Here is a 25,057-nt window from a genome sequence, read left to right on the forward strand (position 1 = left end):
TTTCAGAGGACAGTGGCTCCTTTCACTCCGGGAAGGACCTGACAGGGGCAGGTCTTGGAGGATCAGGCCCTCCCCACAGCCAGCTCAGGGCCACCCAGTTCAGGGCAGAAGCTGTCTCCAGCCCTCTGTCAACCTCCCCCTTGTTGGCACGTCCCCGGCGTCCCCCCAGAGCAGAGAGAAACACTAGAAAACTCAGGGATACATCACTTTTATTTTCTGTTCTTGAAGCCAGAGGCATACAAACATAAGCATATCCATGGTGAGAAGACAGCTACTTAGAACATCTGACCTCCCCTCGGGACAGGAAAAAGGCCTCTCCCCCTTGCTCCGCCTCCTGTTTTAACCTGGGACTCTTAACTGGAACTCAGCTCTTCCCCCATAACATTTTAAATCTAAAAACAACAGCTGGGGGGAACCCCTTCCTTGGGGGTCTTGCTCTGCAGCTGAGGGCAGGGCGGCCGAGGGGCACTAGGAGGGCCTTGCTGGCGGCCCAGGGAGGCTTTCTGCTCTCCTTGGCACCTGCCAGTCTGGTGCCCAGGGACCCCGCCTCTAACGGACCTCCTCAGGCAGGGGGCTTCTGTGCCCCTATCTTGAAAAGGGAAACCCAGCAAACAACACAGGAGCTTGCTAGCCTGCTGGCAGGACTAACCCAAACTCAGCCCTCGGACAGCTGATGCCAAACTGCTCTCTCCCCAGGTGTGTCCCCTTTCTTGGGGAGTGAATAGGGAGGCGGTGGCAGCAGCTGCAGAGGGGCTTTGAGGCGGTGGGCCTCGCACGTTCTCAGCAGCAGAAACGCTCCAGCATACACTGGTGGGGCGCCGAGGAGGTCTCAGTGGACGAGAAGTAGGGGTGGGCCAGGGCGGCCTTGGCTGAGATCCGCCGGCTGGGGTCGTACTGCAGGAGTTGCTGTGGAGAGAGGAGGAGAGAGGCTGGGCCCCAGGTGTGGCCAGGGCCCCACAGCCCCAAAGCAGCTGCTTTCAAACCCAGAACCGCCCAAAGCCACTACCTCCCAGCTGGAGAACCAGTTCCCGACACTCCCGGAATCTGGGGACAAAGACTTTGTTCTAGTCCAGCCCTGTTGAGTCACCCCCTGTCTCCTTCATGCTACTGAGGCTGAGTCAGTCTCTCCTCGTCCTTAGAGAGCTTTCCAGGCTCCAGCCCACTTCTAGTCAAGACAGATCTAAGTATCAGGAAGAGGGGCCAAGCACGTCCAGGAAGTACGCTTGAGAGTGGGGCAGAAACAAAAGTCCCTAAACCCAGCTGGGGGGTAGAAGGACCTTCCCACCTTAAAGCAGCCAGGATGGAGGGTGAGGAGTCTTGGTGGGAAGTCCACTCTGCCCCCCAGCACTGGGTTGGGAGGCGCACACAGCCCTCAGGAAAGCTGGGCACACAGCATGAAGATAAACTTGCTGCCCTGCCTTCCTGTGACCCAACATCAGACTCAAGAGAAAAACGTGCTCTGAGTCTTTGGGGGCAAGAATGGATGCCTGGACCCCTCTGGGCATCCTGACCTGGGCCAGCCCAAGGGGTCAAGACGGTACACCTGGAGTGGTGACCAAAGACTGTGGCAGGGGCTGAGGAAGCGGGGAGGCAGCCCGCTTTGAATAATATCCACAGGAAAAAATTACCAAAACACAGGCCAACCAAGAGAAATGGCATATATCACAGTACAGGGCTTCCCAGCGGCAAAGAATCCGCCGGCCAGTGCAGGAGACGCGAGAGACCTGGGTTCAATCTCTGCGTTGGGACAATCCCCTAGAGTAGGAAATGGCAACCCACTCCAACATTCTTGCCTGACGAATCCCATGGACACAGAAGCCTGGTGGCTACAATCCAAAGGGTCACAGAGAGATGGACACGACTGAGTGACTGAGCACACACATACATCACAGCGTAAAAACAAAGCTAACTGGAAGAGAGCAGTTTTAAAAAGGACGACGAACATTGGACTTATTGTGGGAGAGGCTTCCAGGTGCAACTGATACACACAGGGACAAGCCAACTGTGTACAGAAGTCAGAAAAGAGCCCGGGTTTGCCCCAGAAGGAGCCAGGGTTACATAAGAGGCTGGATGACAAAGCACACACTTCTAGCGAGAGCAGCAGCTGGCATGAGGAAGCCTTGGCCTCCCTGCCGCCTACCTGTACCTACCAAGAGCAGGTCCTGGCCCTCGGGCTCCAGGTTGGGCACGACCTCCTCCAGCCCCTTACTGGTCCACTTGGGGAAACTGCCCTTATAATCAGGCAGCTGGGTGACTCCTGGCCACATGGCCTCACTGGGTGTCCCCAGGGTCCGAAAGATACGGAAGAGTTGGTCAATCTCAGAGTCGCCTGGAAACAGGGCTCTGCGGGTCACCTGGAATGGGGAAGGGGAGAAAGCGTGGGGTCTGTTCCCTTGTCATACAGAACCCAGTATCAGATGAGAAGCCAGACCAGGGAGGCACCTTCCAGACATCTTTCCCAGGGCTGTGCTAAAAATCCTGACCTTTTCTGGAAAAAGACCTTTAATGCAATCCCAAACACCCCTTAATCTACTTTTAATAGGAGATTCACAGCCCCCACGTCCCCCCACCCCAGGAGGACCCTGCCTGTGGCCTCCCTCTGGCCATGTTTATCCCTCTGTCTACCATCTCTGCAAAGATGCAACCGATGCTCCAGATATCCACAGCCGTGGAGTAGAACTTGCAGCCCAAGAGGATCTCAGGGGCACGATACCAGAGTGTCACCACCTGGGGGAACAAGAAAACAGTATCATTCAGGGTGGCTGGGTGCACAGGTGACCTCCCTTCCCTCCCACTCTGTCCCCTGGTACCTCATGGGTGTAGGTGCGCAGAGGCACCCCGAAGGCTCGAGCCAGTCCAAAGTCAGCCAGCTTGATGGTCCCCAACTCACTGATGAGCAGATTCTGGGGCTTCAAGTCTCGATGGATGACCCGATGCGTGTGGCAGAAGTTCACCCCCTGCAGCAGCTGGAAGAGGTAACTCTGGAACAGCGGGCAAGAGGAAGAAGGAGCTGGCAGAGCGGAGGTGGGCGGGGGCTGACTTGCTGGTCAAACAACGGCCCCCTTGCTGGTCAGCCCGTCCTTCTCCCGGTACCTTGACTAGGTGCAGGGGGAGCTCGGAGGCCGGGGTGGAGTCCATGTACTTCTTCAGGTCCTGGCTAAGGAACTCAAACACCAGGTAAAGCTTCTTCTCGCTGTGAACCACGTCCAGCAGCCTGGCCAAGCGGTAGCAGTCAACACGCGGTTCCCAGTCGGGCTGGGACAGGCCCACTGCCCCATCCCCTGCCCACCTCACCTGACGATGTTGGGGTGCTTAAGCTCTTTGAGCAGGGAGATCTCCCTGATGGCAGTGCTTGGGACCCCCTCGGTCTCCCTGGAGGAGAGGAGGGTGCAGCAGTGGAGTGAGAAGCTGGGCAGGGTGCTTCTGCCAGCGGGCTGGGGAGGGTTGGGGGGCTGTTTTATATATAACATAAGGATGGCCCACCTCCTGGGCACGTGCCCTCCTGGGCACGTACTTATCACCCCCAGAGGCCCGGGGCAAAGCCTGGGCAGGGTGAGGATGAATGAGGGCTGCACCCCCACTACGTGAGTGAGCAGCAGTCAGAAAAGGAGTCGAATACAAGACTCTGAGATGAGGGTCAGGCGGATAGCTGGGTCACTCCAAACCAGGGGGTCTCAGAGGCTACCCCAGCACTCACAAATCCAGCCTGATCTTCTTGAGGGCCACGAGCTGCCCGGTCTCCTTGTTCCTGGCCTTGTACACCACCCCATAGGTGCCCTCTCCGATCTTCTCCACCTTCTGGAACATGTCCATGTCCGCAGAGCTGCCCTGGAAACAGAGGGTGCCTGGGGCGTTCCCCCCTGTGCCCAGCACCCCTGCTGCCCCTTCAGCCTCACGGCACACCCTTGCTGGGCCCCCCACCCAGGCGCCCGGGGTTCCTGAGCTCACCCTGCTCTGCCGGCCAGGCAGACCAGGTCCAGGCCTGGCTCCCACCCTTTACCCCAGCCCCAGCCCATCCCCAGGAACCTGTCATGGAGGGAGGCTGCAGCCCAGGCCAGGCAGGAACCCTCAGGCCCCAGGAAGCAGCTGCCCCAGAGCTGGGCTACAGAGCGCAGGAGGGTCCAAACTTCCCCTGCCCAGCACTCGCCCCTGCCTGGGTCCCGGCCCCAGGGTGGGAGGCTGCCCAGAGGGGCTGCCCTGGGGGGCCCAGGGTCAACTCGGGGCGGAGGTCAGGGGTCAGGAAGGGCTTCAGAAGTCACAGCGCCGCACTAGGCCGTGTGGCCAGGGTGAGGGGCTGAGCCCTGCCTGTTTGGAGATGCTCGGCCTCCTGAGGGCAGAACCTTGGCAGGAGCGGCCCCCGCTGTGTCCTGGGCCCCTCCACCCGGTCCTGGGCCACCCACCACAGCAGCCTCCCCTCAGGCCCTCAGCCCAGAATTCACCAGAAACCCTGCGATCCTGTGGCCTCTCTGCCAGGCAGGCTGCCTGCTCTGAGGCTCCCCCTCCTGGCCCCTGCCGGCACTGCACCACGTGCACGCACTGCTCAGTCACACCACTAGGCTTTATTCACGGGGACATTCTGGAACTCTCCAGGACCCACACGAGGCCCAGCGCCCGGCCTCAGAGCTCTAGGCTGCCCTCCCCTCATCTCTCCAGACAAAGGCTGTCACTCGGAGGACGCTCCTGCATCTTCTCTGCAGCAGCTCCAGCATCTGGCCGGGCGGGAAGGTGGCATTCCCAGGAGCTCCTGGTTTGCTCTCTACTGGCCGCTGTCCCTCTCTTGCTGGTACAGCCTCTGCTCCCGGATGGCTTGTTCTAACAAGGGGAGGTTCATTCCTTCCACACACGTCAGCACCCGGGCCTTCACCACGCAGCTTCCGTCTGAAACACACAGACATCAAGACTCAGGCAGGGTCAGCAACGCACCCTTCAGAGGCATTCTGTTTCTCCTCAATTTATCCTCGGTCCTGAGTTTTGACAGAGAGTCTGACAGGGCACAGCTGAGAAGGATGGATACTGGCAACTTGTCTACCTGGGCCTCAGAACTGTTGGGCCCGCCACAAACTACAGACATGGAACTTAGGTGGGTGGCCTGAAAAGTCCACTTCTCCTGGGAGAAGGCCCAGAAAGATGTGGCCGCTGCCCCCCTCTTTTGTCACGCTAACTCCCGCCAGCTTCTCTGCAGGGCTCAAAGGCCCAGATTGAGGAAGGGCGTCTATCACATCCTAGTCCTCCATTTGTACCAGAGGGCCCCTTGGCATCATGGGAATCGAGGCAAAGAGAACCCCACACTGAAAAACAAATTCACCTATTTATTTGGCTGCGCCGGGTCTTGGTTTCGGCACATGGGATCTTCTATCTTCTCTGCGGCGTGTAAACTCTTAGCTGCAGCATGTGGGATCTAGTTCCCTGACCAGGGATCGAACCCAGGCTCTCTGCATTGGGAGCGTGAAGTCTTAGCCACTGGACCACCAGAGAAGTAGCCCCGTTTTGTTTTTTTTTTGTTTTGTTTTAATGAATACAGTTCCCAACAAACACAGAAGACTTTTAATGATATTAATAAAGCTCCTTAAGTTGTTGTCCCCCTCCCCACCCCCAGCCATGTTGCACAGCATGTTGGATCTTAGTTCCCTGATTAGGGATCACACCTGCGCCCCCTGCGTTGGGAGCATGGAGTCTTAACCACTGGACTTCCTGAGAACCCCATATTTAGTCAATCCAAGGGGAGAGTCTAGCCTAACAGGGGCAGATCATCCCACCCTGGACAAGCGGCAGTGGGTGCTTCTAGGAGATGCTGTGGTCACCCAGTGGAGAGGTTTGTCAACGTCCAGGTGACACCAAACAGGAAGGACATCTGGAGTTTGTCTTCCTAACAGTTTGTTTTTGTTTCCACTACGTTCTCTCTGCTCTCTGAGCACGTCAGTGAATACGATAAATGTTCTAGAACATTCTCCAGTCTTCTTTGATGCCGTTTTGAGATAGGAGCATTCTGTGGTTAGAGTCTATGCCTAACCTTCCTTCTAGTCTAGGCCACTTTATTGATTTAACACAGCCCGAGGGCAGAATTCAGAGGCTTCAACTGTCTACATTTCAAACTTTAACACAGTTAAACTGTGTTAAAGACGAACTCGTTTGAAACAAGAGGTTGCCTGTGTGTCATCAGCTTCTGTTGCCCCAGCACTTGGACTGCAAAGGCTGCTAAGCCTAGATCAGGTGGGCATGGGGCTGTCCATCTTTGAAAGGTCTATATAAATGGAATAAAAGAAGAGCATCTTAAGAGCAGGGGTGAGAGAAAGGAGCTGATGAACCCAAAGAAACAGTCATTTAGGGTAATCTCTTCTTGTAAAGATAAAAAGAACACACAGCAAAGGAAAAGGGGCAGATAAAAAGAGCAACCAGAAGCCAGTGGGTTGAGGTGTGAGTCTGAGATAAGGAAGGGATGATATGGAAAAAACAGACCTTCTTTTAGGAAGTTTGACTGTGGAGGGAGGAGGGTCATAGCTAGGTAGATATAGAGCCAAACTTGATCGCTTATTGTTGTTGCTATTATTTTAATACAGAAGAGACTTAAGTGCTTTATATGCTGGAGGGAAGAACCAGTGGTAACAGGTTAAGGGTTCAGCTGAGAAAGCAAAGCCCCAGCAGGAGGGCCGGTGTTCATCACAGCACAGGGGCGCTGCGCCCCAGGCAGGAGGGAGCCTCCTCTCTCCCAGACTGGAGGAAAGGAGCTACTGATGGGTGCGGTTGTTGTCCTTCAGTCACTAAGGCTCTTGGCAACCCTATGGACTGCAGCACACCAGGCTCCTCATCCTCCACTGTCTTCCAAAGTTTGCTCACGTTCGTGATGCCATCTAACCATCTCAACCTCATGGTGCTGATGCATATAATTATAGGGAAGACTGCTGCTGTGGCCTCAGTTTAACGTGGGATGTAGGAGGTGAGGAGATGTACTGGAAAGGACCAGGGAGGTGATGATGTAGGGGTTCCTGTGTGACAGGTGAATGCCTAGAGTAGCTGTGGCCCATTGGGGGTTGGGTGGGTGGGGGGTGGGGTGGGAAGGGGACTGATCACGACACGTGGAAGAAATTCTAGGCAGGTTCCAGCCAGAGGAGATAACAAACCTTGAAACCAGGGGAACCCCTGGAGCTTTGTGAACTTTCTACATCAACAGTTAGGTGGGACCTGAGACAGTGGCAATCAAATTGCCAACATCCGTTGGATCATTGAAAAAGCAAGAGAGCTCCAGAAAAACATCTACCTCTGTTTTATTGACTATGCCAAAGCCTTTGACAGTGTGGATCACAACAAACTGTGGAAAATTCTTAAAGAGATGGGAATACCAGACCACCTGACCAGCCTCCTGAGAAATCTGTATGCAGGTCAGGAAGCAACAATTAGAACTGGACATGGAACAACAGACTGGTTCCAAATTGGGAAAGGAGTACATCAAGGCTGTATATTGTCACCCTGCTTATTTAACTTATATGCAGAGTACATCATGAGAAACGCTGGGGTGGATGAAGCAGAAGTTGCAATCAAGATTGCTGGGATATCAATATCAATAATCTCAGACATGCAGATGACACCACCCTTATGGCAGAAAGCAAACAATAACTAAGCCTCTTGATGAAAGTGAAAGAGGAGAGTGAAAAAGTTGGCTTAAAACTCAACATTCAGAAAACTAAGATCATGGCATCTGGTCCCATTACTTCATGGTAAATAGATGGGGAAACAGTTGAAACAGTGACAGACTTTACTTTTTTGGGCTCCAAAATCACTGCAGATGGTGACTGCAGCCGTGAAATTAAGACTTTTGCTCCTTGGAAGAATAGTTATGACCAACCTAGACAGCATATTAAAAAGCAGAGACATTACTTTGCCAACAAAGGTCTGTCTAGTCAAAGCTATGGTTTTTCCAGTAGTCAGGTATGGATGTGAGAGTTGGACTATAAAGAAAGCTGAGCGCTGAAAAATTGATGCTTTTGAACTGTGGTGTTGGAGAAGACTCTTGAGAGTCCCTTGGACAGCAAGGAGATCCAACCAGTCCATACTAAAGGAAATCAGTCCTGAACATTCATTGGAAGGACTGATGCTGAAGCTGAAACTCCAATACTTTGGCCACGTGATGTAAAGAACTGACTCATTTGAAAAGACCCTGATGCTGGGAAAGATTGAAGGTGGGAGAAGGGGACAACACAGGATGAAAAGGTTGGATGGCATCACCGACTCAATGGACCTGAGGCATTGGTGATGGACAGGGAGGCCTGGCGTGCTGTGGTCCATGGGGTCACAAAGAGTCGGACACGACTGAGCAACTGAACTGAACCGAACCAAGAGGGTGGAGACTGGGGCTTAATCAGGAAGGAGCAATAGAAGGTGAGGGGCTGGAACTTCTGCTAGGAAAGCGATTGAAATGATAGCAAGGTCCAGCTGGAAGGGAGAGGAGGTCGGAGAAAATGGAGTCCAAAGTCTTCAGGTCCTGGTGGTGACGAGGCAGAGGGCAGAAAGATACCAAGGGTGGAACCCAGTTTCGGATGGCACAGGCGGGTGGTTTTGGGTGTGGAGGAAGCATGGGGTAGAGGTGCTTGGAGGCAGAACTGGTCACCGCAGGGGCGGAGGGGGGAGGTGTGGGTGACAAACTTGAAGAGCTGGCTAGACTCCGGCCCTGCCTCTGGGTTTTGGGACACGGGAGACCTGGGAGGCTCCACGTGGGAGGGGAACTGCTGTCTGGGACAAAAGCTAGGTTTCCGGAAAGTCCCAGAGAAGACGAGAGCACAGGAAAGGGGCTGGAAATAAAATAGTGACAATATAAAAAGCAGTAATTAATAAAGACAAAACAAAAATAGTAAAATATAAAAACAAACACATGCTTTATAGACCCTGGTAAAAAGATTTTTCAGCAAAGTGCAAACATGGAAAGCATTCCTCTCTTTAATTTGGTAATTCTTTACTGCGGAAGAGCTCAGAATGTCACTTCTGTCTTAAATAACAGAACTGGGTAACTGAGCAAGGAAACGTCATTTGGATTATAACATTACGAAGGTTCGAGAGGACACAAGAAAGGCCTACGAGGGGCAGGAAACCAGAAGAGGTGGGACTTATGATGAGAGCCCCAGGGCAGCCTGCGTCCTCACCCCTTAATCACTGGGCCAGAAGCCCTGAGCCCTGCAGGCTGTCCTGGCCTGCTCCAAGGGGCAGGCATTGGCATTTTCTCTCTTTTGCCCGCAAACATTTCAGAAAGATGACCTGAGGCAGCCTCTTATCTCTCCTCAGAACTGCAGACCTTGCCATGGGGCAGGGCCTGCGTCTGATTGACTTTTGTGTCCCCAGAGGACTTTGGACCTGGCTGGGGGGGCCAGACATGCCAACCCAGGCTGGAGGTCAGCGGCCACGGCAAAGCTCAGCCCACACTCTGCCCTCCCTCCTCACCGTTGTCTTTCTTCCCTGTGTCAGTCTCGAATGATGAGTCTGTATGCCTCAGAAATTAGAAACCGAGGGAAAATTTTTTTAGGAAAGAAAAAAAATATACAGATTGTGATGAAAAATGATGAGAAATGTGAAACTAGTTGGAGCCTAGGAAAAATGCTGCTGGATTATTGATTATAATATTGATTATTAGTCAAGCTGCTGGCTTGACTATTAAGCTTCCTGGGTTTGTTTGTTTTTGTCAAGCATACAGCCCAGCAAGGGACTTCCCTGGCAGTCCGGTGGTTGAGATTCCTCACTTTCAATGCGGGGGGCAGGGGTTTAATCCCTGGTTGGGGAACTAAGGTCTCACATGCCACATGGCATGGACAAAAAAAATTTTAGAAAGTAAAAAAAAAAAAATGAATACATCAGGGCGGTACTGTCTTTGTTCTCACCAGAGGTCCACAGTTGATGGGTCAGCTATTTGTAATGTTTCATCAGCAGGGCAGGCCCAACTCCTGTGCTACATTCCCCACAAACTTCCACTTACAGATTTGAGCAGCCAGTGATAACAACTGTCACCTGGGTTTATTCTTTCCTCAGGGCTAGAATTTAATGGTTTCTCCTTATTCACTGTGATACTTCACTAAAGAACTTTCCCTGAACTAAAATCCATTCAGAAATAGGCGGGATAAAATCAAAGGAAGGAGGAGCAGGTTTAATGCAAGGAGGAGGAAGCCAATGACTAATCCCAGACCCATGGTCTCCAATAAATGGCATTTAGAAAAATAAAAAAGAAAGTAAGACAGAACTGTTGTAAAGACCTGGGATATGTAACCCAAAGGCAATGCGTGGATTTTGTTCAGCTCCTGCTTTTCAACTTAACTTTTTCTAAAAAGCCATTTTGGGACCAAGGAGGGGAATGAACAGGGACAAGCTATGTCCTAGAGTATATTAAGGACTAGCTATTAATTTTGTTGGGCGCAATCATGATTTTGTTAGAGATACACACTGAAGTATTTATGGATAAATAAAACAATGTCAAATTTGCTCTAAAATACACCAGCAACATAAGCAGGTAAGAGACTTCCCCGGGGGTCCAGTAGTCACGCTCCCAACGCAAGGGGTGAGGGCTTAATCTTTGGCCTGGGAGCTAAGATCCTACGTACATCACAACGCAGGGAAAAGAAGGAAATGGATGTGGGCGATGAAGACACAGACCAGTGGAATGCGGACCTCTGCTGAATCTGGGCGGCAGGTACGTGGAGGCTCATTCTACTTTTGTGTATGTTTGATTTGAAAATGTTAAATTTTAAAATGTTATTTGGGTTGAATTTGGACTTTCCAGTTTTTTCCATTTTTCTTTCCACAAATAATTCTAAATGTCCACTCCAGGCCCTGGTCCCACCTTTGTTTCAACCTCTATCTCTGTATCTGCAATCAGACCTTTGAGTTCCAACTCCTAAGAGCTCCCAGGACTCCCTGCTAGGGCAGCCTCGGGTGATGTGGGCTAAGGTCAAACTGGAAATCGTTTATTCCAGGTCCTTTGTCCTCAATTCCACCCCTTCTCCTGATACTTCTTTCAAATCAATTAAGAGGGCAAGGACTCTGAGCTCAAAGGCTTAAGCCTGAATAAAGATTAACTTTTATTAAACCAAACATAATTAAAGTAAGCTCCATTTAATTGCTTTCTTCTAGTACATTTCATCCAGAGTTAAAAACCACTGAAACTTTCAGAAAGTAAGTTGGCAGTGTAAATCAAGAGACATATCCTTTAATGGAGCAATCCCACTTTTAGGAAACTACCCTGAAGAAATAATCAGAAAATGAACAAAAATTAGAACACAAGAGTATTAACTGTAGCGTTTTTAATATATATCGAAATAGATTTTTTTAAACTGGATTCCGCTCCCCCACCCCCGCCAGGCTATAAAGCAGTATATTTTCATTGTAAAATGCTAATAAAAGTATAGGGAACCCTACAGTTCTACCACCCAGACATAATTATTCTTAACATTTTGGTAAATGCTATTTCAAACTTTTGTATGTATAAAAATGTCCATCTAACAAAAGTGAGATCAAATGATACATGTTGTTTTATAAACTGCTTTTTCTTTAGTAAAATACTATGAACATCTTTTCATGTCAATAGATATGTTTATAACATCATTTTTGGTGGTTGTATAATATTCTCCAACTGAATATACCATAGTTTTTTAATGAATTAATGTACAGTGTGCTTATAAGAGCAAGAAATGGAAACAACACTGATGTCTAATGTTTGTGTGAATTAGTGCATGCGTGTGTGCGTGTGTGTGCATTCGTGCTCAGTTGCGTCCTACTCTGCAACCCCATGGACTATGGCCCACCAGGCTCCTCTGTCCATGGGATTTCCCTAGCAAGAATACTGGAATGGGTTGCCCTTTCCTCCTCCAGGGGATTTTCCTGATCCAGGGGTTGAACCCAATTCTCCTGTGTCTCCTGCATTGGCTGGTAGATTCGTTACCACTGAGCCACCTGGGAATCCCTGTGTGAATTAGTATATACATCTAATCTGATGCTGGGAGGGACTGGGGGTAGGAGGAGAAGGGGACGACAGGGGATGAGACGGCTGGATGGCATCACCGACTCGATGGACATGAGTTTGAGTGAACTCCGAGAGTTGGTGATGGACAGGGAGGCCTGGCGTGGTGTGATTCATGGGGTCGCAAAGGGTCGGACACGACTGAGCGACTGAACTGAACTGAATCTATAAAATATTATATAGCCATTAAATACTTTAGAAAAAATTTCAAGACACAGAGGAATCTTATGAAATAATGTTAAACTAGAATAACCAAATACAAGATGTTATAGTTATATAAACCATAGGACAAAAATGGCACACGGACCGCCAGAGAGGGAGGCAAAGAATCCAAGTATCCAGGTTTTAAAGTTTTGCAACCTTCTACTCCCGATGCCATGGAGATTCTCCCAGGTTGCTTCTTTTCTATTTCTCTCACCCTGACTCCCTGGCCTCTTACTCTAGCCCTTCTTACTTCTTGGCTTCTTACTCCAACCTCTCTGGGTCTTGGTTTTCTCATCTATGAAATAGCCATAAGATAACTCAGATTAAGGGCTTGTGAGTAGATTCAAAAACTTTTAAGCAAACCACAAGCCTGGCACATTCTAGACCTTCAGAAATGAAGGCTTTCTCTCCCTGCTTTCTCGCTCCCCTATGGCAGGTCCACTGGAAAGGCAATCACATCTCTTTCCCTTGAGTCCCTACTGATATGGAAGGAATGTTAACCTCAGTGAGGGACCCACGCTGGGTTAGAAGCCAGGCCCAAGCACCCAAGAGCCTATGTGAGGTCAAGGCTTACCCTTCTGGTGCTCCAGTTCCCCAAGGACAGTGTAGAGGGAGCCCAGCTGGGCTTGGAACGGCTCCACCAACTTGGTACAGATGAGGATTGGGTGCTGGTCAGATCTGAGTTGAGCCATCAGGGTTACTTGGGACTGGGTCATGTCGTAGCTGCACAACCTGCAGGTCAGGGTACATGGGATCATTTCCATCCCTTGACAGAATCACCCCAAGGCTCAAAAGGTTCTGGGAGGCCAGGATGTCCATGGGAAAATGTTCAGCCCCGCTCGGATCAGAGAAATTAAAGTGGTAGCAACAGAAAACATTGTTTTGGCCCATATAATTGAAGTATAAATTACATTCATTAAAAGACATCTGTTTGAGACTTTCCTGGTGGTCTGGTGGCTAAGACTCCAAGTTCCCAATGCAGTGGCCCAGGTATCAATCCCTGGTCAGGGAACTAGATCCTACATGCCTCGACCAAGAGTTTGCATGCCATGACTAAAGATCCCGAGGGCCGCAACTAAGACTCAGTGCAGCCAAATACATAAAAATTATTTTAAAAAAAATTTAAGGGACTTGTTCATTGACTGTTGACAAAAGTATCCACTGTGCAAGGGAGAACCCCAATCTAGCTTTGGCACATTTCCATCACCCACCAAAATCCCCTTGTGCCCCTCTGAACTCAGTCTTCCCATCTCCCACATCAGGCAATCACTGATCTGTTCTTGGTCTCCACAGATGAGCTTTCCTGCTTAAGCATCTCATGTGAATGGAACCCAAAAGCATGTATCCTTCTGTGTCTAGCTTCTTTGATTCAGCATAATGGTTCTGAGACCCATCTATGTGTTTCATAAATCAGTAGCTTGCTCCTTTTTGTATTGCTTGTTAGCACTCTGTTGAATGGACTAATACATTATTATTATCCATTTACCAGCTGATTTAGTCTGCTTATGAACTTGTGCTGAACATGTTTTCATTTCTCGTGGGGAAATACCCAAGTGGCATTTCTGGGTTGCATGGTCAATCTGTTTAAAGGAAACTGCCAAATTATTTTCCAAAGTGGTGGTGTCACTTTACTTGCCCCCCAGCAATGTATGAGGGTTCTAGTTACTCCAAATCCTTGCCAGCACTTGATATGGTTCGTCTTTTAGCCACTCTAGTGAGCATGAGATGCCATATCATTGTCGTTTTAATTTGCATTTCCTTAATGACGCATGATGTTGAACAAATTTTCATGTGTTTATCTGTGATCTGGATATCTTCTCTGATAGTGCTTGTTGAAATCTTTTACCTATTTAAAAATTAAGTTATTTATTAGGGATTCCTTGGTGGTCCAACTGTTAGGACTCTGCACTTACACTGCTGAGGGCCTGGGTTCAATCCCTTGTCAGGGAAAAAAGATCCCACAAGCCACATGGTGTGGCCAACAAAATAAAAAATATATAAATAAAAATTAAGTTCTTTATGTTCTTATTATTGGATTATGAGTTCTTCATATATTCTAAATACAAATCATTTGTTGAATATATACAATATACATACACACATCACTCCCAAACATCTCCCTGTTTGTGGCTTGCCTTTTAATCTTCTTGATGGTATCTTTTGATGAGAAGCTTTTAATTTTGTTGAAGTCCAAATTTATTCATTATTGCTCTTTTATGGCTTTTGTTTTCTGAGTCCAGGAAATCTTTGCCTGTCTCAAGGTGTATGTGAAGATCTTCTATTTTCTTCTAAACAATTTTATAGTTTTATCTTGTACATTGATGATCCAGTTAGAATAATTCATGTGTGTGTGTGCTTGGGGTAGGGATCAAGTTCTCTTTAACCTCCATAAGAATAACCACTGGACCCACCAGAGAAGTCCCATTAATAAGTTTGGTATCCATGCTCCTAACCATCACTCTTCTTTGGGGCCACCCAGTCCCCAAAGTACTTCATGTACTCAAGCTCTTGGAGGTGGAGGCAGGGGGGAGGGTAGACTCCCATTTCCATACACCTGCTCTGATTCTGTGCTGTTGGAGAAGACTCTTGACTGCAAGGAGATCCAACCAGTCCATCCTAAAGGAAATCAGTCCTGAATATTCTTTGGAAGGACTGATGCTGAAGCTGAAATGCCAATACTTTGGCCACCTGATGGGAAGAACTGACTCATTTGAAAAGACCCTGATGCTGGGAAAGATTGAAGGTGGGAGGAGAAGGGGACGACAGAGGATGAGATGGTTGGATGGCATCACCGACTCAATGGACATTGAGTTTGAGTAAACTCTGGGAGTTGGTGATGGACAGGGAGGCCTGGAGTGCTGCAGTCCATGGGGTTGCAAGGAGTCGGACACGACTGAGCGACTGAACTGAACTGAACTTATATGTCTCCAAGACAGGCCCCAATGATTCTATTTTTTTTTTTTTTTTGGTCGCACTAGGTCTTTGTTTCGGCACGTGGGCTCTTCCTTGTGGTTCTCAGGCTTAGTTGCCCTGCAACATGTGAGATCTTAGTTCCCCGCCCAGGGATCAAACCTGTGTCCCTGCATTGAAAAGTGGATTCTTAGCCACTGTACCACCAGGGAAATCCCTCCAGTGATTCTTATCTCCTGGCATGCACATCCCTGTGCAACCTCCTATCATCCTAACTAGTGCTGACTTGCGTGTAACCAATAAAACATTGCAGAGATGACTTAGAGTGATTTCTGAGATGAGGTCATTGATACTGTGGCTTTATCTTTGCTGGCTCTGTTGAGTTACTCCTTCTGGAGAAAGTCAGCTGCCAAATTATGAAGACCTTCAAGCAGCCATATACTGAAATCCATATTTTTGAGAAAGTGAGCCTGCGTGACGAGAGGCAGCACAAAACTGCCAAACATGTGAGTAAGTCCCTGTAGAATCAGATCCTCTAGCTGCATGCCAGCCTTCAGATGCTGGCAGCCCTGGCCAACATCTCAATTATAATCTTCAAAGCCAGTCTGAGCCAGAATCACCCAACAAAGCCATTTCCTAATTCCTGACCCACGGTACATATGAAAAAGATAAACTTTTGTGGTCATTTGAAGCCACTAAATTTTGGGGCGATTTGTTACCCAGCAATATGTGACTAGGGGCTTCCCTGGTGGCTCAGAAGGTAAAGAATCTGCCTGCAATGCAGGAGACCAGGGTTTGATCACTGGGTTGGGAAGATGCCTTGGAGAAGGGAATAGCTACCTAGACTAGTATTCTTGCCTAGAGAATTCCATGGACATAGGAGCCTGGTGGGCTACAGTTGCAAAGAGTCAGAAAGAGTCGGACATGAGTGAGTCACTAACACTGCACTGAAATATGTGACTAACACAGTATATATATTTATACACATATTGTGTGTATACACACCCACGTATACACATACATACACACATGAAAAAGCATATAATCAACAAAAGGTTAATGGTCGGTGATTTTTGCTGGCTTTCTTTACACGTTTACAGATTATCAACATTTCTTACATTGAATATACATTGATTTTTTTAGTATTTTTTAAATAATTAGATAAAATTATAAGAATTTTGCTTTTTAAAACAATTTTGAAACTATAATAAATTTAAAATATAAAATAAATCATTTAAAAATAATTAAAAACATATAATTTAAAAATAATTTTAAAACTATATTAAAAGACTCCATTTTTTTTTTAAACACTCCCCCCAACACCACATGAAGAAAAACATTCTCACCTGCCAAATGTCCTCAGTGTGTCCCCATCAGGAACCTGGCCAGCACTGACCTCCCAGGGGAAGAAATAGGTCCCGGGTTTGGGCAGCATTACTGCTCCTGTAACCAAATAGTTGACATAGACTTTTGAAGATAATGACAAACTAAGCCAACCACGAGATGGAGATTAACAGAAGTGAGACCAGCAACATGTGAAAAGCTAGTTCCAGGGGGAGGTGTTTCAAAATTTAAAAAGATTTTTTGATAGATCTATGTGGAAAGTGTATTTGTTGTTGTTTAGCTGCTAAGCTGAGTCTGACTCTCTTGTCACCCCACGGACTGTAGCCAGCCAGGTTCCTCTGTCCATGAGATTTCCCAGGTAAGCATACTGGAGCAAGTTGCCACTTCCTTCTCCAAGGGATCTTCTCGACCCAGGGATAGATAGAAACTTTGTCTCCTGCATTGGCAGGAGGATTCTTTACCACTGAGCCACCTGGGAATTCAGAGAGTGTATTATTCCCACTCTAATTCCTATGCAACCGTTTCCCTCCTCAAGCCCCTAAAAGGGTCAGTAAAAGGCAGATAGTAATGTGACTTCTGTCACTACTGACCTCTGCCATCCTAGTATGAAAACTCTCGTAGCCAATACATAATGAATAAGTGTACTTTATTTCCTGCCAACTTTATTTACAAAAACATGCAATGGGTTGGCTTGGCCCATGCTGATGTTTGCCAATCTCTGCCAAGGTGAACCTGTTTTCATAAAATTTTTATCTTTTCATTATTCAAATAAAGACAAAGATGAGTATATCTTTATTTCCCATCTATACTACAGTATACATGCTGTTCTTGATTTTTTTTTCACTTAATATATTTTGACACTTTCATAGTTGTACATAAAGGGTGTCTTCACATTTTTAAAATAAACTTTTCATTTTTGAATGATTTTCATTTTTTTCAAAATGTTGGATAAGCGGGGATTCAGGACTAACTAAAGGCATCCTGACTAAAGGACTTTCCTGGTGGCTCAGATGGTAAAGCGTCTTCCTACAGTGAGGGAGACCCGGGTTCAATCCCTGGGTGGAGAAGATCTCCTGGAGAAGGAGATGGCAACCCACTCTAGTATTCTTGCCTGGAAAATCCCATGGACAGAGGAGCCTGGGAGGCTACAATCCATGGGGTCACAAAGAGTGGGACACGACTGAGCGACTTCACTTTCACTTTCAAAGGCATCCTGAAAGTGTTGGTCTTCAACTGTTTCTGGATTGGGCAAGCAAGTGGAGATCTGAGCCAAGAAAATAGTAAGTAAATAATTTCAAGATCCTTCTGAAAATCAGATGACACAGCTCTATTCCCCAAGTTTAATGTAATCTAGACTCTTGCACAAGTGTTTACAGTATCCTCTAGCAAGGCGGTCATAGGGGATGGTTGTTGACCCATGCTTCATGGTCATGTCAGTATCGTGTGCCAAGAATGAGTTTGGCCAGTGTAGCGGAGAAGCGACTTACTCAGGGGTTCCTCCAAACACAGACATCCTTCATAGCTGCGACCTTTGAGAGAGCTATCTGGCTACCAGAGACGGTCCCCTAATCATCTCTGGCCTGAGAGAGAAACAAAAAACAGAACCAAACCCCCAAAACAGTCAAGAGAAGGAAAAAATATAGTGGTTGCTGTTGTTGATAATGGGGACAATCCCACCCAATCTAGCAAAATGCTGAAACTTGAGAATCTTTTTTAAAGTAATTCTTCTACTCTCAAGTACCATGTATAAGTTAAACTATAATTAACTAGGTCATTAATTTTAATTTTTAAAATTACCATGCAGAAGCACTGATTACCATGGAATATGAATAATGGAATAATTACCATTATTAATGGTAATGGTAAATATGAATAATTACCGTGGAAATCTGAATAATAGTACAACGTGTACTTCAAGCCTTTTCATTCCTCAAGGTAAAATATCCACTTCTAGGAGAAAAATCCATGGTATGAAAAATATTCTTCTTTTTAAATGGTAATTATAGTTAAACTATAATTAACTAGGTCATTAATTTTTATTTTTAAAATTACCATGCAGGAGCACAGGCTCCAGGCATGTGGGCTTCAGCAGCTGCAGCACACAGGCTCAGCAGTTGTGGTTCCTGGGCTTAGTTGCTCCTCCTCAGGCGGAATCTTCCCAGACCAGGGGTCAAACCTGTGTCCCCTGCATTGGCAGGCAGATTCTTATCCACTGTACCATCAGGTAAGCCCTCTTTTGTACATTTTAACCTCAATTTTTTCCTTCAAACAAAAGTTGCTATGTGCTTATTCAGATATTTCTGTTGACTTAATAAGCACAGCTGGCTCCATAAATCATTATCCATATATTATCACACATTCAAGAACATTTCTGTGAAGATATATCAGAACAGGCTTCTCTCGTGGCTCAACTGGATTTCAAACAATCTCTCTAGAAATCTGAATAATGGTACAACCTGTACTTCAAGCCTTTTCATTCCTCAAGGTAAAATATCCACTTCTAGGAGAAAAAATCCATGGTATGAAAAATATTCTTCTTTTTAACGACTGGGAGGTTTGAAAATACTGTTCAGGAAGGGTGGTGACCCAGTGACTGCTTCTGACTGCTTCTTTCATCTTTTCTGAAGGAAATGCCCAGGTTTCTTCAATGGGATTGAAGATCAGAAAAGAAACACTTATAACTAAGTTCATCATAGCTTTTGTCGGCTTAGGACTTGTTTCTTGTGGACAAGAAACTGTATCATACACGTTTACCGCTCCACAATTAGAACAGGTTACTGGTTTATCACAAAAAGGTAAGGATATAACTCAGGAACAACCAAAAAGAAGAGACACATAGAACACAGGAGGCTGGGTGGGCTGTGGTGCTTCTATGCCCTTTCCTGTCACTTGCGCAGCCAAGCCCTGTGTTCACCAACCCAGAAGTCATTCATTCATGTGTTTACAGTTACAATTCTTTGTTAGTCTTATAATACACAATGAATCGCCATTGTTAAAACTCAAGTTACGTCACATGATTTGACCTATGGCCTCAAAAGATTCTATCACATGCGGATTACTTCCAATTTAAGTGTGATCTCAACTAAATGAATTTTACAGTGACAAAAGAAAATGACTACTTCACTACGCCTTTAAACGTTCTGCAATCACCAGAGTAGAAGTAAATTCAGGGAAGAATCATCAACGGATGTGAAAAGTTATTGGGTAAAAGTCTGAAGAACAGGTTATTCAGGGACTTCCCTGGTGTCCAATGGCTAAGACTCCACACTCCCCATGCTGGGGGTGCCAGTTCGATTCCTGGTCAGGGAACTAGGTCCCACGTGCTGCAACTAAGAGTTTGCGTGCCTCAACTAAACAGCCTGCAAACCGCAACAAAGACTGAGGATCCTGCGCACCGCAACTATGATCTGGTGCGGCCAAATAAATAACATCTTTTAAAAAGATAAAGAACAGGATATGTATATGGTCTCAACAAGTATCTCCCACAGACTACTTATTTATTAATTACGAAGGGGAAAATAGTCTAGTTCACAGTGAAGAAAGTGAGCAAATATAACCTTCATGTGCCTCCTGGATGTGACGCTCAGAGAAGGACACGTTGCTTCTGTGATATTCCTGTAGAAAATGCATAATCCGAATCTAATCATGAAGAAATATCAGACAAATCTGAATTGAGAGACTGTCCACAAAGCAAGTGTCAAAATCACGGAAGACAAATCACTCTGGTTAAAAGAGGCTCAAGTGATGTTAGATGGCATCACCGACCCGGTGGACATGAATTTGAGCAAACTCCAGAAGATAGTGAAGGACAGGGGAATTTGGCATGCTGCAGTTCACGGGGTCACAAAGAGTCAGACACAACTTCAACAACAACAACAAACTTTTGGACGACTGTTACAGGTAGAATTCCTGCCCCCGCACAAAAAAAAAGTAAAGTTGAAGTCATAACCCCCAGGACCTCAGAATGTGACTTTCTATAGAGATTCTTCAGAGGTAACCACGTTAAAATGAGGTCATTCCTGAGGGCCTCATCCAGTATGACTGGTATCTTTCTAAAAAGGGAAAGGTCTGAACAGGGACGGACACCCACAAAGGGAGGAAGCCAGGTGAAGATGAAGTCAGAGATACTACACAAGCCAAGGAACACCGACGATTGCCAGCAAGCTATCAGAAGCTGAGAGGTATGGAGCAGGTACTCATTCACAGCCTCAGAAGGAACCACCCTGCTGACACCCTGACTGTAACTTCTGGCTTCCAGAATCCTGACACAACAAATCCCTGTTGATTAAGCCACTTGGTCTGTGGTGCTTTGTTATGGTAGTCCTAGCAAACTAATACAGCTAAATATAATTCATGATCCATGGACCTTGGTTGGGAGGAAAAAATTGTGATAAAGGACTTCATTGGACAATTATAAGTCTACAGAAAGGTTTGGAATAGTATTGTATCGACATTACATGTCCTTAATTTGATAACTGCCGTTATCCTGTTCACTGTGACCATTTATGTCCTCTCCCAGGGAGAGGAAATAGACAAAAGAGGACAATGTTTCAACCAGAACCAAGTCCTATGGCTTTAATACTACCTACCAGCCACCCTCTGTATCTCTTAGAGCCCCTTTGTCTTCCATATGCTTAAGCCAGGAGTCATTCTTTTTGATATCTACTTATGTATTTATTTATTTATTTGGCTGCTCTGGGTCTTAGATGCCACATGGGATCTTTGCCGTGGCCTGTAGATCTAGTTCCCTGACCAGGGACCTGACCCAGGCTCCCTGCATGGGGAGCTTGGACTCTTAGTCACTGGACCACCTGGGAAGTCCCTTGTTGTTCAGTGGCTAAGCTGTGTCTGAATCTTTGCGATCTCATGGACTGTAGCATGCCAGGCGCCTCTGTCTTCCACCATCTCCCGGAGTTTGCTCAAATTCAAGTCCATTGAGTCCACGATGCTATCTAACCATCTCATCCTCTGTCGCCTCCTTCTCCTTTGCCCTCAATCTTTTCCAGTATAGGAGCTTTCCCAATAAGTTGGGTCTTTGCATCAGGTGGCCGAAGTATTGGAGCTTCAGCTTCAGCAAAAGTCCTTCCAATGAATATTCAGGGTTGATTTCCTTTAGGACTGACTGATTTGATCTCCTTGCAGTCCAAGGGACTCTCAAGAGTCTTTGCCAGCACAGTTTGAAAGCATCAGATCTTTGGTGCTCATCTTTCTTCATGGTCCAACTCTCACATCTGTACATGACTGGAAAAACCACGGCTTTAACTATATGGACCTTTGTCGGCAAAGTGAGGTCTTTGCTTTTTATTAAGCTGTCTAGGTTTCTCATAGGATTCCTTCCAAGGAGCAAGCATCTTTTCATTTCAAGGCTGCAGTCACCGCCCTCAGTGATTTTGGAAGTCTCTTAACCACTTATTATAACTGTTAAAATTACAAGTCTCCATTGGCCATAATGCCACGTGGGATCTGTGCCTGTTTTGCCATCACCGCTCCTCTAGCTCATCTTCACCTCAGAACTACACATTTGCTTTGTCGCAGACTTGAACAGGCTTCCCCAGACTTTCACGCGGCTGGGTCTCTCCCGTCCTCAGCTCTCAGGCTGTCTATCTCCTCGGCAAGACCAGCCCTGTCCACCTCATCTAAAATGGCATTCTCACCACCCCCAGTCACTCCATCCTCAGTGCAGTCCACTAAATAAAAGAATTTCAAATAATAAGATCTGTTTACTTGGTTAATGTTGACGTCTCCCACTAGCTTATCGGCTCCTTGAGGGCCATGACTCAGCATACTCCCCGGTATAGCCCCTGTGCCTGACAGTGTCTGGAAAATTATTAAATATTTATCAGATGGATGGATATATTCATGAAGAAGAGAGTGAAAACCAAAACCATTTACCCCCCCTACAATCAGACCATTCACAGAGAACCCAAACTACATCTTACTGCCCACATTAACTTAACTTCGCGATGCTGGGTCTTCATCAGCATCTTTTACTATTCCCGACTGTCCAGTCCAGAAAGCGGGTTTGAATATCAACAACTAGCTTGTTCACTGAGATTTTTTGAGTTCCCCTGCCTTGCCCTTTCTGCTAATTTTGACTGTTGTGCAGTGGTTTGTATCAAGTCTTAATCAAAACCCTGAACTAAGAGACTCATCTTAAACCAAACTTCCAATTCTCAATAAATTGTGGCCTTCCTGTCTCTCTGAGGCACTGCCCAGGCTTTGCCAAGCAGCAGTCACCCTTACTGAGTAAGCAATCAACTCAGATTTGTTTAGTCAACAGATTATGTTGGTGATATTAGACAGCCAGCTTTGTGTTGTTTTTTTTTTAATAATTTTATTTTTCTTTTAATTGGAGTATATTGGCTTTATAATGAAATGTTAGTTTCTGTTGCACAAGAGAGCCAGCTCTCTTTTTTTTTTTTAATTGGAGGCTGATTACTTTAAAATATTGTGGTGGTTTTTGCCATACATTGACATGAATCAGCCATGAGTGTACATGTGTTCCCCATCCTGAACCCCCCCTTCCCACCTCCCTCCCCATCCCATCCCTCAGGGTCATCCCAGTGCGCCAGCCCTGAGCACCCTGTCTCATGCATCGAACCTGGACTGGCGATCTAGTTCACATTTGATAATACACATGTTTCAATGCTATTCTCTCAAACCATCCCACCCTCGCCTTCTCCCACAGAGTCCAAAAGTCTATTCTTTACATCTGTGTCTCTTTTGCTGTCTCACATATAGGGTCATCGTTACTATCTTTCTAAATTCCATATATATGCACTAATATACTGTATTGGTGTTTTTCTTTCTGACCTAACCTCTCTCTCTAAAATAGGCTCCAGTTTCACCACCTCATTAGAACTGATTCAAATGCATTCTTTTCAATAGCTGAGTAATACTCCATTGTGTTTATGTACCACAGCTTTCTTATCCATTTGTCTGCTGATGGACATCTAGGTTGCTTCCATGTCCTGGCTATTGTTAACAGTGCTGAGATGAACATTGGGGTACAAGTATCTCTTTCGATTCTTGTTTCCTGGGTATGTATGCCCAGCAGTGGGATTGTTGGGTCGTATGGCAATTCTGTTTCCAGTTTTTAAGGAATCTCCACACTGTTCTCCATAGTGGCTGTGAGAGCCAGCTTTTACACAAAAGAATACACAGTAGCCAGACTAAACAGTGTGATGCCTGGGGGCATAAAAAACAGCAGGGGTTATCTGAGACTTCTGCCCAGGTACACCGGAGTCTGAGATAAAAGGAACAATCAGTACTCAAGATCTTGTCTCTACTTAAAATTTTGCTATTTTACTCATCGCAGATTTTCCTACATTTTTATTTTTTTAATGTCTTATTATAATACTACTAACTGTGACTACGGAGCCATGAAATTAAAAGAGGCTTACTCCTGGGAAGGAAAGTTATGACCAACCTAGACAACAAATTAAAAAGCAGAGACATCACTTTGTCAACAAAGGTCCGTCTAGTCAAGGCTATGGTTTTCCCAGTGGTCATGTATGGATGTGAGAGTTGGACTATAAAGAAAGCTGAGAGCAGAAGAATTGATGCTTTTGAACTGTGGTGTTGCAGAAGACTCTTGAGAGTCCCTTGGACTCCAAGGAGATCAAACCAGTCAATCGTAAAGGAAATCAACTCTGAATATTCATTGGAAGGACTGATGCTGAAGCTGAAGCTTCAATACTCTGGCCACCTGATGCGAAGAGTCAACTCATTGGAAAGGACCCTGATGCTGGGAAAGATTGAAGGCGGGAGAAGGGGAGGGTAGAGAATGAGATGGTTGGATGGAATCACCGACTGCATGGACATGAGTCCGAGCAAGCTCTGGGAATTGGTGATGGACAGGGAAGGCTGGCGTGCTGCAGTCCATGGGGTCGCAAGGAGTCGGACAGGACTGAGCGACCGAACTCAGCCCACACCCACAACCCATAATAAATGCGGGGTCGGGGGAGCGCTAGCTATCTCACACTCTGCTTCCCCGCCGCCTTCGCCTCTGGCAGCAGAGATGCTATTATCTTAACAAGTGATGGTTGGAGCCTCTCCTCAGTGCGACCTTTTGTCCCCGTCCCTTTGCTTCCACTCTTGGAGGGTTTTGGGAAAAACCCTACGACCTCCCCGAGCCATCTCAAGAAGGCCCGGGTCACCCGCTGCAACCCTGGAGACCCCCTCCCCCTCTCACGTCCCGGGAGGACACGGCACGCGGACCCGGAAGCTGCGGCGCGGGCGGGTCCCGGGGCGCAGGCGCAGTCGTCCTCAGACGCGTGGTCCCGCCCCTTCCCAACCCCCCGGCGAAGCTGTGTGGGCGCGCGGGCGGCCTTTTTCCGCCCCGTGGGACCGCCTGACGAGGGAGGGCCGGGTTGCTGAGAGCGTGTCGGTTCCCCCCGCACCACCACCACCACCTGGGCAATTCCTTGACCTTCTTCCGGGGTCCGCTTCTCAAGGGGCTGCTCTGAGGCGCCACTGGCCGAGAACAGGGGACTCGCCCGCCCCGGCGGCGCCCACAGCGGCACAGCCGCCGCCTCACGCCCTGTCCGCGGTCGGTCACGCGCCTTGGGGCCGCGGTGAAGGAGAAGGGGCGGGCCGAGGCGGCCGGGG

At 47.2% G+C, this 25,057-nt stretch overlaps 2 protein-coding genes across 6 annotated transcripts; both read right to left on the reverse strand.

The window, feature by feature from the left end:
- Positions 1–192: 192 nt before the first annotated feature.
- On the reverse strand, positions 193–4,521 carry CDK3 (cyclin dependent kinase 3). 3 transcript variants are annotated; one of them, XM_061392798.1, is made up of 8 exons: positions 4,440–4,521; positions 3,698–3,828; positions 3,295–3,372; positions 3,094–3,214; positions 2,811–2,981; positions 2,626–2,727; positions 2,151–2,354; positions 193–906 (listed from the first exon to the last, which is right to left on the reverse strand). In XM_061392798.1, exons 2-8 carry the CDS (start codon positions 3,811–3,813, stop codon positions 781–783), a joined length of 918 nt encoding a protein of 305 aa, XP_061248782.1. In that variant the 5' UTR covers positions 3,814–3,828; positions 4,440–4,521; the 3' UTR covers positions 193–780. The 3 variants fall into 3 exon arrangements, with proteins under 3 accessions (XP_061248782.1, XP_061248784.1, XP_061248785.1); XM_061392800.1 differs by having other exon boundaries at positions 4,027–4,451; XM_061392801.1 differs by lacking the exon at positions 4,440–4,521 and having other exon boundaries at positions 2,811–2,966; positions 3,698–3,940.
- Positions 4,522–4,540: 19 nt separating this feature from the next.
- On the reverse strand, positions 4,541–24,962 carry TEN1 (TEN1 subunit of CST complex). 3 transcript variants are annotated; one of them, XM_061392802.1, is made up of 4 exons: positions 24,879–24,962; positions 16,450–16,546; positions 12,768–12,925; positions 4,541–4,878 (listed from the first exon to the last, which is right to left on the reverse strand). In XM_061392802.1, the coding sequence occupies exons 2-4, from the start codon at positions 16,536–16,538 to the stop codon at positions 4,757–4,759; spliced, it is 369 nt and encodes a 122-aa protein (XP_061248786.1). In that variant the 5' UTR covers positions 16,539–16,546; positions 24,879–24,962; the 3' UTR covers positions 4,541–4,756. The 3 variants fall into 3 exon arrangements, with proteins under 3 accessions (XP_061248786.1, XP_061248787.1, XP_061248788.1); XM_061392803.1 differs by having other exon boundaries at positions 24,862–24,950; XM_061392804.1 differs by having other exon boundaries at positions 24,859–24,947.
- Between the last annotated feature and the right edge of the window lie 95 nt (positions 24,963–25,057).

This window comes from Bos javanicus, chromosome 19 (assembly GCF_032452875.1).
Source record: "Bos javanicus breed banteng chromosome 19, ARS-OSU_banteng_1.0, whole genome shotgun sequence".
Lineage (NCBI taxonomy): Eukaryota > Metazoa > Chordata > Mammalia > Artiodactyla > Bovidae > Bos > Bos javanicus.

Coding starts and splice junctions, on each gene's coding strand:
- TEN1 (XM_061392802.1), bottom strand. CDS start 16,538: ATGCTGCCCAAACCCGGGACCTATTTCTTCCCCTGGGAGGTCAGTGCT. Junction 12,926..16,449: donor ACACTGAGGACATTTGGCAG/GTGAGAATGTTT, acceptor CCTGACCTGCAG/GTTGTGCAGCTACGACATGA. Junction 4,879..12,767: donor GGAACTGGAGCACCAGAAGG/GTAAGCCTTGAC, acceptor TGTGTGTTTCAG/ACGGAAGCTGCGTGGTGAAG.
- CDK3 (XM_061392798.1), bottom strand. CDS start 3,813: ATGGACATGTTCCAGAAGGTGGAGAAGATCGGAGAGGGCACCTATGGG. Junction 2,728..2,810: donor TGCGCACCTACACCCATGAG/GTACCAGGGGAC, acceptor TTGTTCCCCCAG/GTGGTGACACTCTGGTATCG. Junction 2,355..2,625: donor GTTGCATCTTTGCAGAGATG/GTAGACAGAGGG, acceptor TCCCCATTCCAG/GTGACCCGCAGAGCCCTGTT.